The sequence below is a fragment of the Cetorhinus maximus genome, chromosome 15 (genome assembly GCF_964194155.1).
Source record: "Cetorhinus maximus chromosome 15, sCetMax3.hap1.1, whole genome shotgun sequence".
NCBI classification, from domain to species: domain Eukaryota; kingdom Metazoa; phylum Chordata; class Chondrichthyes; order Lamniformes; family Cetorhinidae; genus Cetorhinus; species Cetorhinus maximus.
The window spans coordinates 87,999,819-88,013,565 of record NC_135893.1 but is presented as its reverse complement, the minus strand read 5'-3'; the positions used below and the strand labels follow the sequence as shown (position 1 = coordinate 88,013,565).

Genomic DNA, 13,747 nt, shown 5'->3' with positions numbered 1-13,747 from the left:
GGACACACACACGCGGCCCATTAGTTACTCTCCCTGGGCGGATACAGAGTGTGTGAGTGAGACGCCCCTGTCTCTCCCAGTCACTCGCAAGCCGGCGACGTGATGTGAAGCCCAACAGCGGAGCGGTTTGATTCTGCAGCTCTTTGGGAGGTTGGAGTTGGGGAGGCAAAAGGGAACTCGACAATCAGCCTCTGTTCCTTTGTCAGCCCGGAGAAGGATCCTCAGCCTCTCAGGCTTCAGCACCCTCTCCAAAACTTCCATCCGAAACAACAGAAATTCCTTCAACCAAAACTCTTGGCCAACGTGTGGGTTTCAGCCGCCAACCAACAAAACTGCACCAATTTACACCTGGAGCCGAGATCAATTCAGAGAAATCGATTTTTTTTATAAAAAAACAAAGTTACAAACTACAAACAAAAAAGTTTTGTCAGCCAGTTTTTTGCTCTCCTTGTGAACCTGGATGTTAAACGGAATCGTCTGTGTGTTGATTTTTTTTTTGGGGGAAAAAAATAAGAATAAGTTCACTTTTATTATTCATTCTCTCCCTCCCCCACACTCCCACCGGTCTCTCCTTGTCCCATCCCCTTTTTTTTCTGTGCACCCAGACAGGTGATGGGCGTATCAGTCCGGTGCAGTGTTGACTCATGGGTTTTTCTGTTTGGTCTGATCTAAACAAATACGCAGATCTACCGGCTGGTCTACTGCTGATGCCAGAGAGAGAGAGAGGGAGAGCTCGGCGGGGAAACGTACAAATCCAACGTGAAACAATAAATCCTCACACACTGGTTACTTTCCCGAGGGATGGTACTGAATTTTACTGAGGCAGGGGCGCCGCTGAAGCTCCTAAATGATCGATTCTCGCTCCAGGACAAACTTAAACTAAAACGCAATGAGAGCCACAGTTTATTTCATGTTCAGCTTTTGCTACCTGACCTGTGTGCATACTGAGGTAAGCTATTAGTCTAAAGCACATTCACTGTTAACCTATACATTGCTCCCAGTTCTCCTTACCGTCTCTACTTTATGTTCAGTGCTAGTGGATGGTTGTTCTGCATTTCACTTTATTTCTGAACGGGCTGTACTTTTTGTTAACTGCCCCTCGGCTGCACATTGACTCTTGTGCATTCACAAGCTCGACTGCTCGGCAAACTTAACGCTGGGCAAATCTTGCTCAGTTTTCCCCCTTCGCTAAAATTGGGTAAATGGTTATTTATTTTTTTTTTAAGTTCCCTCAGGGAATGGATATTTGTGTGTTGCAGTAAGTTGGTGCATGACAGCATTTTTTTGCGGCAGGTCTCGGCTTGTGCCCCGAAACGCATCGGTATTCAGTAAGTTTTTTTTTAAAAAAAGAGAGAGAGAGAAGGCAAAAAGATTGTGAACAGACACAAGGGTGACCTTATTTATTTTTTTCTCTCTCTAAAAGACACCACACTAAGATCTGGGAAGGAGAGAGAAAGAGAGACAGAGAGAGAGAGAGAAAGGCAAATTATAGTTATCGCTTAAAGTCTCTGTTTGAGGGCAAAGTACCACCAGTCTCTGCTGGAGTTTGTGTCTGTCTGTGATCAAATGTAACAGACTGTGCAACACACAAAAAAAAAATCACAAGGAAACAAAATACCAGGTGCTCCAGTCTGAGCACAGTAACTTTCTGGTGCACTTGGTTTAACGCTGCTACATTTTATTCGGCGACTGACTGCAAATCAGTGAGAACGAATGCACTGCTGTCTTGCAGGAGGATCTTGTTCCGTGTCGGTCACTTCAGAGCTGTTTACTGTGCGAAGCTTGGGCTGAGCACAGGACCTAAAAGGAACGTGGTCACAACCACAAGTACGCACTGCTTTACATAGCCCATTTCAACCCCACTTACACTTCGCCTTCCAGATTGTCCGGTCAACTTCTTGTGGGCTCTGCACTAATAAACAATGATTTTAAAATTTCTGCACAACTTGGGAAAGTTCTTTTTTTTTGGGGGGGGGGGGGGGTTAAAAAAAAAATCACCATCAAGGAAGACATTGGTTTTGTCGATGTTTTTTTTCTTCTTGCATTTCTCTTCGCTTATTTGCCTCATTTACTTCCAAGGAAGCCGAATTTCCCCCAGAACTGCTTGAGAAGCTCGCACACAGTGATATTACCAGCATTCGCGATCTTCAGCGCCTCCTGGAGATTGAATCCGTAGGTAAATTATGTTTATATGTATATATTACCCTCTTTGTCTCTCACACGGAACCACGTTATTGCCCTGTAACACATTACATCGCGCATTTCGCAATGGTTGTCATGTTTATTAATTGTTTTTCGTGTCATAAAAAAAAAAGTCTGCAGGGGTCAGAATCCAGAACCATAAAAGCAAGGCTCAATTTAAGAGAGACTGCGAAGCAGCTAGCGACCCCTGAAATCGCCCTGTAACATTACAACCCTTATATATAAACCTGGGCGTCGCTTCCAAGGACCAGGGCACTCCATTCCTCCCCCCCCCCCCCCAAAAAAAATCGTGAAGGGCTTGGAACTGCAACCTTGGAGCCAGTCCATGATAGCGAGGCGCGTTCGAGTCTGTTCTGTTTATGCTGTAAGCATTGATCAGACTCTATATTTGCATAGACGGTTGTTAAATGTCATGTGAATTACAAACATCAAAGCTGACAGCAAGCGCCTGAGACGCCCTCAAATTAACGGAAATCAGCATTAACTAGAGAAAGGATTTGTTTCCCTTAATGTAACATATTTGTATTAAACATGCCTTCGAAGCAGACAGCACCCCACCCCCATCCCGGCCGGCTATTTGTGAAGAACATTCAAAAAGCGTTAGGTGATAGTCATAACACAGGCACTTGCAGAAGGCTCAACTTCAAAAGCATTTTATGGTTGAAAGTTTTATTGAAATTACAATGAAACAGAGTGCAGTGAAAAACCTGTAAAATTATGAAACGGTGTTCCAGTAACAGCGATAAACTTCGAAGTATGACATTTTAATGGAAAACAGTGGAGTGGGTTACTCAAGACCACGATGTTCCTGCAGGAGAAACTACTTTTTCATCTGATCATAGAATATTAACATATTCCCTCTATCCACATGTCATTTTGAAAAGACCAGACCAGCAGAAGCCTTTGGTCAATAGAATGGAACTGTCTGCAACCAGACACTCAGAGGGCAACTTTTTAAAATATTTGTGCAAGGCAGAAAGCAGTTGGATTTATATAGCACCTTTCACAATTGTGAGATGCCCCAGCCAGCAAAGTACTTTTGTACTTGTACAGAAATACAACAACCAATTTTGCACATAGCCAAGTCTCACAATAGCCATACCAGATAATTTGTTTTAGTGATGGTGTTTGAGTGATAATTGCTCTAGGGCAATCACTAGGGCTCTTTTTGACATAGTTCCATGAAATCTTTTACATCTACCTGAAAGGGCAGCTGGAACGTTGATTGAAGGTTTCATCTGAAAGACAGGTGAACTGTGTCAGGATAATAAATTAAAATTAAAACCCACACCAATAGGGCTAAGAATTCTCACCACTCTCTGTAGTTACATTGTAAATGAATTCATGAAGATTTAGCCCTGTTCAACATGTTTATCGAAACTGCAAACACATTCTAAACGATTGGATATTTTTGAAAGCACATGATTACAAAATACCAAGCGGGAAGAGATTTTATAATGTCACAATACAAAATACGTTCTTTCCCTCAAAGGGAAAGGGATGGTGGAGGTATCCACCTTAGACACATATTCTGTGCAATAATACCTTCATAAAAGGGTCATTTGGTCCATCAAAATCTTCTGTTCTGGTCGTTGCAATTGTTGGTAGAGAACACAGAAATGGAGAACTTGCTTCTCTGATTTTATTTGAACAGCTTCTGACTGAATCCAAACAGACGTCAACACATGGGCAGGACACAAATGACCTGCATGCAGCTTTTGACAGGTCACTTGCAGACTTGTGTTGCCTGATTTTGAAGTGACCTCCTGCATGGTGGCCAAAAGCAAGTCTGATAATACGTTAAAAAAAAAGCTGTTACACAAGTAACACAACTGATTAGATGTAAACAAAGCTCTGATGTGCTTTGATATGTGCAGTATAGTCATTGGCAACAACTACACACGCAAAATGTAATGTTAACATAAATGGTAATACTGTTTGCAAGTTAGTAAAATTCATGCACACACAAATCCTAGAACAAATAGATCAAATAAATCATGACTTCAATGAATGGGAGTGGAGTAGGGAAATAGATTGATGCATTGTTCAGGTAACTTATAGAATCAGAAAAATAAATGAAAATAAATGTACAGGAGACTTTCAATGGAATTGTGTGCTAACAGAGCATTTGAATCATTTAACTATACCTGAACTTCCCCCGCACCACCACCCAGCGTCCTCCTCCGCCACCCAAACACAACACCCCAGGTTTGCAGGGAGCAAAGCCACACAGGATTCTTGCCTTGATCTTGGCCCAGCAACTTCTGTTGGAAGTGCAGATGGAGGGTGAGTGAGAACAGGCTTAAACTTGACTCTGTTTCTCCTTAATAGCAAGATGGGATCTGAAAATAGCATTTTCAAGTTTACTAGAAATTAGAGAATGGATGCTGTGAATTTGCCTGCTATGGATCAATACTATGACATTCCTAAAAATTTAAATGTCATACAACTCTGGCTATTTATAATTTAAATGGTACATTTTTTCGGTTTATAATTTATATTTGTTTAGACAGCACCTTCCAACCCCACAACAGCTACCATCTAGAAGGACAAGGGCAGCAGACACATGGAAACACCACCACCTGGAGGTTCCCCTCCAAGCCACTCACCATCCTGACTTGAAAATATATCGCCGTTCCTTCACTGTCGCTGGGTCAAAATCCTGGAAGTCCCTCCCTAACAGCACTGTGGGTGTACTTACACCACATGGACTGCAGCAGTTCAAGAAAGCAGCTCACACCATCTTCTTGAGCAGTTAGGAATGGGCAATAGATGCTGGCCTAGCCAGTGACGCCCACATCCCATGAATGAACTATAAACAGAGTGTTGATGCCCTGTAAGCAATAAATTTAGTACCCAAAACAGCTATAGTGCTGCTCCCCTGATGGGCTAGGGGATAACTATACTCCCTGGTGTGGCACTGACTGCACAGATCAGAAAAGCCTCAGTATTAATTGGTCTGAGCTGGGTTCATTGATCTTAACTGCGACAATGGCCAAGATACCACAGTAAGGCTGTGTTCCCTAGTTAGATGAAAAATGTGTGTGTATGTGTGTTGGCAAGGCTAAGTTGGGCTCTGCTGTGACTCGTTCACCTTTACTACAACCAAGCAGCCTGCAAACACTTTGTCAAAGTCCACAGGTGAAGAATGGCACTTGGGCAAGGTATTGACAAGTGCCCAGTGTCTGTGAATCACAACCCTGCAATAACAACAAAACAACAACTTATATAGCACCTTTAACATAATAAAATGTCCCAAGGTGCTTTCAGGAGTATTATGAAACAAAATATGATGCCAAGCCACTTAAGGAGATATTGGGTCAGACAACTGAAAGAGTGATCAAAGAAATAGGTTTTAAGGAGTGTTTTCAAAGGAGAAAAGCAAGGTAGAGAGATGGAGGGAGGGAATTCCAGGGCTCAGGCCCTAGGCAATTGAAGGTTCAGCCACCAATGGTGGAGAAATTAAAATTGGGGATGCTCAAGAGGCCAGAATTAGAGGAATGCAGATACCTTGAAGGGTTGTGGAGCTGGAGGAGATTACAGAGATAGGGAGGGGCGAGGCCATATAGAGATTTGAAAGCAAGGAGAATATTTAAAATCAAGATGTTGCTTGACTGGGAGCCAATGTAGTCAGCAAGCCCAGGGGTAATAGGTGAACAGGACTTGGTGCGAGTTAGGACATATGTAGCAGAGTTGTGCGTGACATCATGTTTACAGAGGAGCGTAATTGGGAGATTAGCTTGGAGTGCATTGGAATGGTCACGATTGTGGTAATGAAGGCATGAATGAGGGTTTCAGCAGTAGATAAACTGAGACAGGGGCGAAGTTATGTGGTGTTCCTGAGGTGGAAATAGGCGGCAAAGATTAAGTCGGAAGCACAACTCTGAGGTCAAATGTGACACCATGGTTACAAACAGACTGGTCCAGTCTCAAATTGTTGCCAGGTCAAAGGATGGATTCGGTAGCTAGGGAAGGGAATAATCAGTTGGCTCATGTGAGGGGGGAGTTTCTTAATCCTCTTTAGTCCTATTTTAACCTTTTCTTTGACTTTTCTAATTCGTTTTCCTCTCCTTACATTCGGATATCAATTTGCTACTCACTGATTTGTTCACTTATTTAATTATGCTCCTTAATTGTCTCTGCTTTTGCTATTTTTTATCCTGTTTTGCCAACTCCGCTTCCTTCTCAGCTTTGTTATTTTGAGCCCCTTCTGTATTACTGTTGTTAATTTTAAAGTAATTGCCCACTTTTCATGTTGAAACTATTTTATATGAGTGCTTTCTGATATGAAAACTGACTTGAGATCTGTGTGTAGAAATGTCATCCTAAACGCCTCCTTTCACTGGGTTTTTAAACTTTTAAACAAGAAATATGGGGCAAACTCAAAAATCCCTATAGAACAGCCAGCTTTAATAGCCCTATCACATTTATCACAATTGTTCCTACACCTTTACAGGAGTCTTTAACTGGGGACTATTGGTAGCCATAAATAGACAATGTAGCACAGTATCCCCACGCTAACAATTCACTAGTTATGGGATATTGACAGAGGTGCAGTATGCTTGGTGGGGCTATGAAACTTGAGATAGACTGCTGAAAAAATGATATAATGGCCTTGTTGGCTAAGCTTATGTTATCATTCATTCTCAGTCATGATCACTGGTTGAAGATTACTGAGGGTTTACATTTCAGTGGTACATTAAAATGTCATTTTAAATCTATTACTTTTTGTGTTTGACCTGATCAGTAAATGTGTACATTCACTGCCTATCTTGATTAATTATGAATTTGACATTTAGCACAAAGGACTGAAAGCGAAATGTGTAAAGAGATCTGATGAATTACATAAAATACTGTAACATTTCACATGAATTGGAGTAATTCATTGAAGTTATATTTCATAACAATTTAAGGACAACGGCAGACATGATATTGAGAAATATTCACCCAGTCTTACTTTTCTTGTTGTCTCCTCACTGGGCTTTGGTTCTACAAGTGCTAGACACCTTCCGGTACTTCATTCCCAATGGCCATTCTTCTTTTGTGTGAACCCAGACAGTTGAATTTGTAATACAACTAAGCCTGTTCCTGCCCTTACTGGGTAACTACTCATGCAACCCTCCCAAACATGGGTAACTGTCAGGAGTGGGATTCTCCTGCCCAGTACAGAGTCACTGAAACTAATTGTAGCATCTCTACTGCGTTTTAGTTGAAAACAGCACCTCAGTACCTACCAAGGAAACAGAATTGGAACTTCCTAGTTTCTGTGGCTCAGTGCCATGTTATGCTGATGGAAACCCCAGAACGTTTCTTAGATTTTGATTTTTCTCTGTAGTGTTCAACCAGAAAGCATTGCACGAGGGTCATGCATTGAGGAAAATTTGAGTGGGGAGGATTGCACACCTGTTACATGATATCTGATTTTCCTCTGTGCTATACTCTTGTGATACTTTACCCCCAAGTCCTAAAGAGCGATATCTATCCGTTGGTACTTTGGACATTGAATGAAGAGCATTGCATCTTAATAGGATCTAATAAATAGAATACAGGTTCTAGAAAATTAACATTTTGAATTTTATTCCAAGTTTAGCATTGTAACAATGTTACTAGATTATATTGCTTATTCAATTGCAGTGGAAGGCGTTTCATTGATGAAGTGTTGTTCACCATTGATGCAATTCTGTAGTTCATTATTGGTGCAACCTAGCATGCACTGAATGAAGAAGTCACAAAGCTCCCACAAACCTTTAAAGGTGAAGACCTAGGCGGTGGTTGGTTTGTTCGCTGGTTTGTGGTGAGCCAACTGACCTCAGCTGAAGATGGTGGTTAGGGATACTAGGAATGGCTGCATCATCCCTATGTTAATGAACGGAGAAATCAGCCAATTGTTATCCAGCGACCCGTTCTGGAAATGTACTTGTAGATATTGGGATTACCTATGAAGCCCTCTTCCTTCCTCCTCCCCAGCACATTGCCAAGACACACACATGAATTTAGGCCAGTTACTCATGTGCAGCTGGGTGTGGAACTGTTAGGGACTCGGTGTTTTCAGGTCAGGAAGGCAGGGGCAAAAATCATTTTAAAACATCACAATAATCACTGTGTGGAGAAAATAACTAATTGTATGCTATTGGTAAATAAAAGACAACATGCAGGTGAGAGTAAATCCCTGACACTGTACAACGTGTGTGTCCATTACTATTTCTGGATTGGTATAAATAGTAACATGTAACTTATATTCACATATATGAATTAGCACAAATCCACAGTTTATGAGTGCTCGAAGAAGGCCAGTGCTCTTGGTAGTATTGTATAGCGTGAGCATTTTGCCATTTAAAAAAAAAAAATCATGGTAAATCTCATGATAGCTTAGTGTGTCTGGTGTAGTACTGACGGAAACAGGCCAGAAAGTACTTGGATTCCATCTTTGGTGTCTGTTGTGTTCGCTTATCTCAGCTAGAGTATGGAGTAGGAGCAATATAATTGTCCTTAGAATTCCTGGGCTTCTGCTCGGAAACTTGAATGTTTAGACAATGGATGAGGGTAGGAATGGGCTTGGTTGAGGTGATGCTTGTAGTTAAATAAATGACTGCTATGCCTTGCTTGTGGATTGAGATTGGATCACCTGTGAGATATGAATCATATTCTGTGGTTTCCATTGCAGGAGTGATGAGAGACAGCAGGAAATATTAAAATAATTGCATTTATCATTAACTTTATACTTATGTATCAAATGATAAGGCTGTTCCAATATGTTGTGCTTTTTCTTATACCACAGGGGATGATGATCTCTCCGAATCTAATTTAAGGTCTCACAGTATTAATGCAATAAAACATGAGTACACAAAGCGCTCAGCACCTATACGGAGAAGGCGAAGTATTGGTAAGTTCAGTTTTACCATTTTATTTGCGATAGATGCTCTAAGTATATCTTTATTTTTGTTACTCAGTGGTACTTATTTTGATGCACATACCAGTTTCCTGTTACAGTGATTTACCAACAATGTTAATATGGAAGTGATTACAATCAGTAAACTATTCTTCATGATTCTTTTGCATCAGGCAACTTATTTCAGCATTGCAGAATCGCACAGTGGTAATGTGATTCTAATTTTGTTTTAGGAATCGGTTGTAAATTAGATCAGATGTCACTTCGGTTGGGTGATTTCACTGTGACAAGGGACTTTGCTTAACTTTTAAAATGACACATTCTCAGCTCATGTTCCCTTAGTTGGTAACTTGAGGTGAGATTCTGCAGTATGTATTGCATGCACTGTTCTGTCGCATGATGCAATGGAAAAGAAGTGTCTTATCAGTGTAGTTCATGTCATATTACTGTCGAAACTAGCAATCTGTCTCTGCTCCAACTGACCCCCAACCGCCCCAAACTATACAGAAAATGGACTTAAGCTGCTCTGCACCTGTAAATGTTATCTGGAATACCTCCAGCAGCAGTTTGGCTCAAGGACATAGCACACCTTGTGGTTGACAATTTTGACAAAGTGTTCAGGTTACTCTTGCTGTTTATGCTGTTATCTGAACTCCCTGATGTTGCTGCCCTGTATGTATGTAATTCCAGTTGAATCAACATGAGAAGAAAGCCACGACCTGAGAAATACACGATGTGGAATTTTTCCTTGTTTTTCCAACAGTCTCCCATCTTGGTATGGTTTCTCCCCCCCGCCCAGTCAATCTCCACATGCCCATTCCTCATGTGTAAACCGAGATAATGATTGTTGGTTGGCTGTTCCGCAAGGGGACATCACATGTTGAGCTGGTCCTGCCACATGTATGTCTTATGCGTTTTAGCAGGCTATCTAGTTAGCAAACAGGGACCTGGCTGATTTTGCTTTTCCCTTCCTTAGCCCAGTTCCACACTAAGCTGCGAACCTACAAACTGAGCCATCAGGGCAGCATTTGCAAGCTTTCGGTGCCTTGCGTACACAGTCGTGCTATTGAAATATTTTCCTATGTGAAGGTTCACAAAAATATTGATGTCCCTAGGGAACACCCCTGCCCCACCCCTAACTGCCTAAAGACAGTGGGGCAAATTTGTCAAGGCTGTGCATCCAGAGTAGAGCTTCACCAGATGGATGCACGAGTCAGAGATAAGGTTATAATTCTACAGCACTGATGCTCTATGACACACTTGCAACTGGCAAGACTCTGCTTCAGAATCACATCCTCACTGAATTTCCCCAAGTGCCAGTTACCCAAGGAAAACAGTACTGCCATTACAGAAAATAGGTTACAGATATACAACACAAATAATTTGCTAGGAAGTCAACAAGTGCAGAAAAAGTAGCTGCAGGGATTCCATAAAATTCCTTCACGGACCTCCGTTTACAAATCCATGACTTTGTGACACTCGTAAAACATACAAAAATGCAATGCTGACTAGACAGACTACACTTTAAGACATAAACATATCAAACCATAAAGTAAAAACACGATGTGACTTCAATTTAAGTATTATGAGCATTTACTTGATAAAGTACTATTCTGTTACTTTGTTATACTTAATTGCTTCAAACAATAAGCATTGGTATTATTTATAGATGATATGGATGATTCTACAGTCAGTGAAGTTTTTCTCATGGGGCGGGGGCAAAGAATTAGAAACATAGTGATATAGCCCTATCACTGACCTTCAGTCCCTGCTAGTGCGTTTTCCAACCTGGGAGTGAGGTGCAGTATTATTGAAATAGCACTTGATGTTGAGTAATGTAAGTGTCAGGGTGCTGTAGGTGAAACATCTACGTTAGTGAACGTCAGGGCCTGTGAGTCACCATATGGTGAGTCTCTTTTCTAGCTTAAACCAGTAGGAGGGGAATGTGTTGGTTAGAGAGTGAGCCATCTCAGTACAACCTAGCTGTCACCTTTGAGGAGCATTGGCTGAGAGCTGCAACAAGCTGCTTCCTCAGCAGGGAAGACTTTATAGTGCTGAAGAATTAAGGCGCATGGACAAAATAAAATAACTTAAAACTGTGAAGAAGAAAGAAGAGCAAAGTTCATTGTGTTATAGGTCCATAATGTGTCTTGAGATTGGGTTTAGATAACATTGGTAAGACACTCGAGCTTTTTTCTCACTGTTTATGATGCCACCTGGGTTGTCTTCCTGCTTTGTAGTGAGTATCCAGGTATCCATTAACCTACATATAATCATGGTCTTTCTCAGCAAACATTGCAATTCAACATGTGGAACAGATTGTCTGAGACTAAAACATTTTTTTTTAAAAATGAAAGGAAAATTCTGTGGATGCTGCAGATCTGAAATAAAAACAGAAAATGTTGGAAATACTCAACAGGTCTGGCAGCATCTGTGGAGAATCAGAGTTAAGATTTCAGGTCAAGCCTTAACTCTATTTCTCGCTCCTCAGATGCCGCCAGACCTGCTGAGTATTTTTTAGCATTTTCTGTTTTTATTTTTAAAAATGGTCCTTTTAGAAATGAAATTCCCTGTAGATGTTTACCATTCACAAATTGTTACTTAAAATGGTTCTGCCAATTAAATCCTGTTCTCCCCTCCTCTCGTGGGGTATGGTTTCATGGTTGCTGGCAGCCCTCCGATAGCCAATCTTCATGTGTGCGTCCAGATAGTGTGTATAAGCAGGCTATTTGACTGTCTGTGAGTATCACAACAGAATCTGACCCTGTCTTTAGCTGACATACACATGACCCTTTCCAGCTAAAGTCATTGCATAGCGACCAGGAATGGGAGCGCTGCTCATTCTCCCTCACCTAGCCTCCTGTGGCTAACTCTTGCATTATAACGATTATCCCGGCGAGTTCAGATTTTTCACAGACTAAAGATTGAATCTGGGACTTTCTTGGTCTGCATGGCTCTGTATAGCCAGTGGATTTACTAATTGAGTGGATTATCCCAGTCAATAGCTTAAAGCACAGACAGTTAAAGGTTTATACTTTCAAACTGCTGAATATATCATGGTTTAACCTAGAAATTTGTAGGGTGATGATTTAGTTGTTTTATCCATGAGAAAAATGTCAAAAGAGCTAGTTGTTGATCATTGTGTTATTAAGATAAACTTAATATTATTATAGTGCTGTAATGATAGATTCCAAGCTCTGCTTTTAAACCTGTGGCATTTTCAAAAGAACATGTTTTAAAACTAATGCATTTGCATTGGAGAATTGTGTAAGTGTTGTTTTTGTAGACCTCCTGTTAATCAAAGACTCTTTCAGTGCACAGAGCAACAATATTTTACTTCTTTTAAACTAATACAGTATGAAATATAAAAAGTATATGAACTTAAATGGCCATTTATTAAATATTTTTCCCCCTTGACATTTTTTTTTCTACAGTACTCTGTTGTTTAGTGCACTTGGAACACACTGTGGAAAATCCTCCTGCAAGCAAACCTGCCCCAATAAATTCCTTAAATTTAAATTCATGTCCCAACATGTTGCAGAGAAGCTGAAGACGCACTGTGCTTCTGCAAAACTTGTTTATATCTGCATCAATGTACCCAGAACAGTCAAATAACATAAGACTGTTTTCTGTCAACTATAAGGATTTTCATTTGTTATGTTTGAGCAAGCAGTAACTGAGCTACATGAGTAGACAAAACTGGGATAGACTCCCACCCTGGCTGATGATCAACTGGAATATAGACTAAACTGCTATGACATTTAATACATCCATGTATGCTAGAACAGTCCATAGAGATATTTCTTATGTATAGGTAGTGTGTGACTTTTTTGAAATCCTGAATAATCTAGCAAAAATTTAAGAGAGACACTTGGTATTACAGTATTGGCACTAAACACTTTTACTTGCTTTTCACTTGGCCATAAAGTGAAAACTTGCAGCAGAGAGCAAAATGTTGTTCTACAAGGCTCCTCATTTCTGTACGGTAGTAGCAATGATTGCAAAGACATTGTAAAAGTGAAAATTGGGCAAGCCTGGAGTAATCTGAGCCAAAGTCAAGTCAACTGTCTGGCTGTGGCCTGACTTGGGGTTATTTGAGAGAGAAAAAAATAATGATGATATGAAGTAGCATAGAAAGTGTTGTACTGATTTTGTGCACCTAGATGTCACTATTGTGCCTCTGTATAGTGGGAGTGTTCCTGAAATTGGTGATATCCAATAGCAGTGGAAGGATCTTTACATTGATACTTCCCATTGTTTCACTAATGTTTAGGTGAATGGATAACTTAAAGGAATTGAAAGATGCCTGCTTTCCTTTAGTTCACTTCTCCCTCTTTGTTCCTGCCCAATTTTCACCCCATCTGTCCTGAACACTAATATTGGGGTAAATTTCCTTTGTTCCTCTTAATGTGTGAGCTCATGAGTGGCCATGGGTTATTTTGCTGGGGTGGGGTCCAGCAGGGTCCACCCTACCCTTATCCAAGTACTTTGCAGCATGATCCATTGAGTAATCATTAGCAGTGGTAACCTCAACCAATATCTTTTTTATTCTTTCCTTTCCCGCACCCATCCTACCCATAGAATCAGCTAATTCAGTTTACTTGGCTTGACATGGTTGTAAGCCAGACGCCTCGCTGAAAAGGGATTCAACCTGAC

The 13,747-nt window shown here is 40.8% G+C and overlaps 1 protein-coding gene across 2 annotated transcripts in view; it reads left to right on the top strand.

The window, feature by feature from the left end:
* Nucleotides 1-41: 41 nt before the first annotated feature.
* Nucleotides 42-13,747, top strand: part of LOC144690954 (platelet-derived growth factor subunit A-like) — a 28,707-nt gene continuing 15,001 nt past the window's right edge. Inside the window, exons 1-3 of one of the 2 annotated variants that reach the window (XM_078558883.1) lie at nucleotides 42-949; nucleotides 2,080-2,176; nucleotides 8,981-9,085. In XM_078558883.1, the coding sequence (XP_078415009.1) occupies nucleotides 890-949; nucleotides 2,080-2,176; nucleotides 8,981-9,085 (262 nt within the window). In that variant the 5' untranslated portion in view covers nucleotides 42-889. The remainder of the gene's footprint in view (nucleotides 950-2,079; nucleotides 2,177-8,980; nucleotides 9,086-13,747) is intronic. The other variant, XM_078558884.1, reaches the window with a different exon arrangement.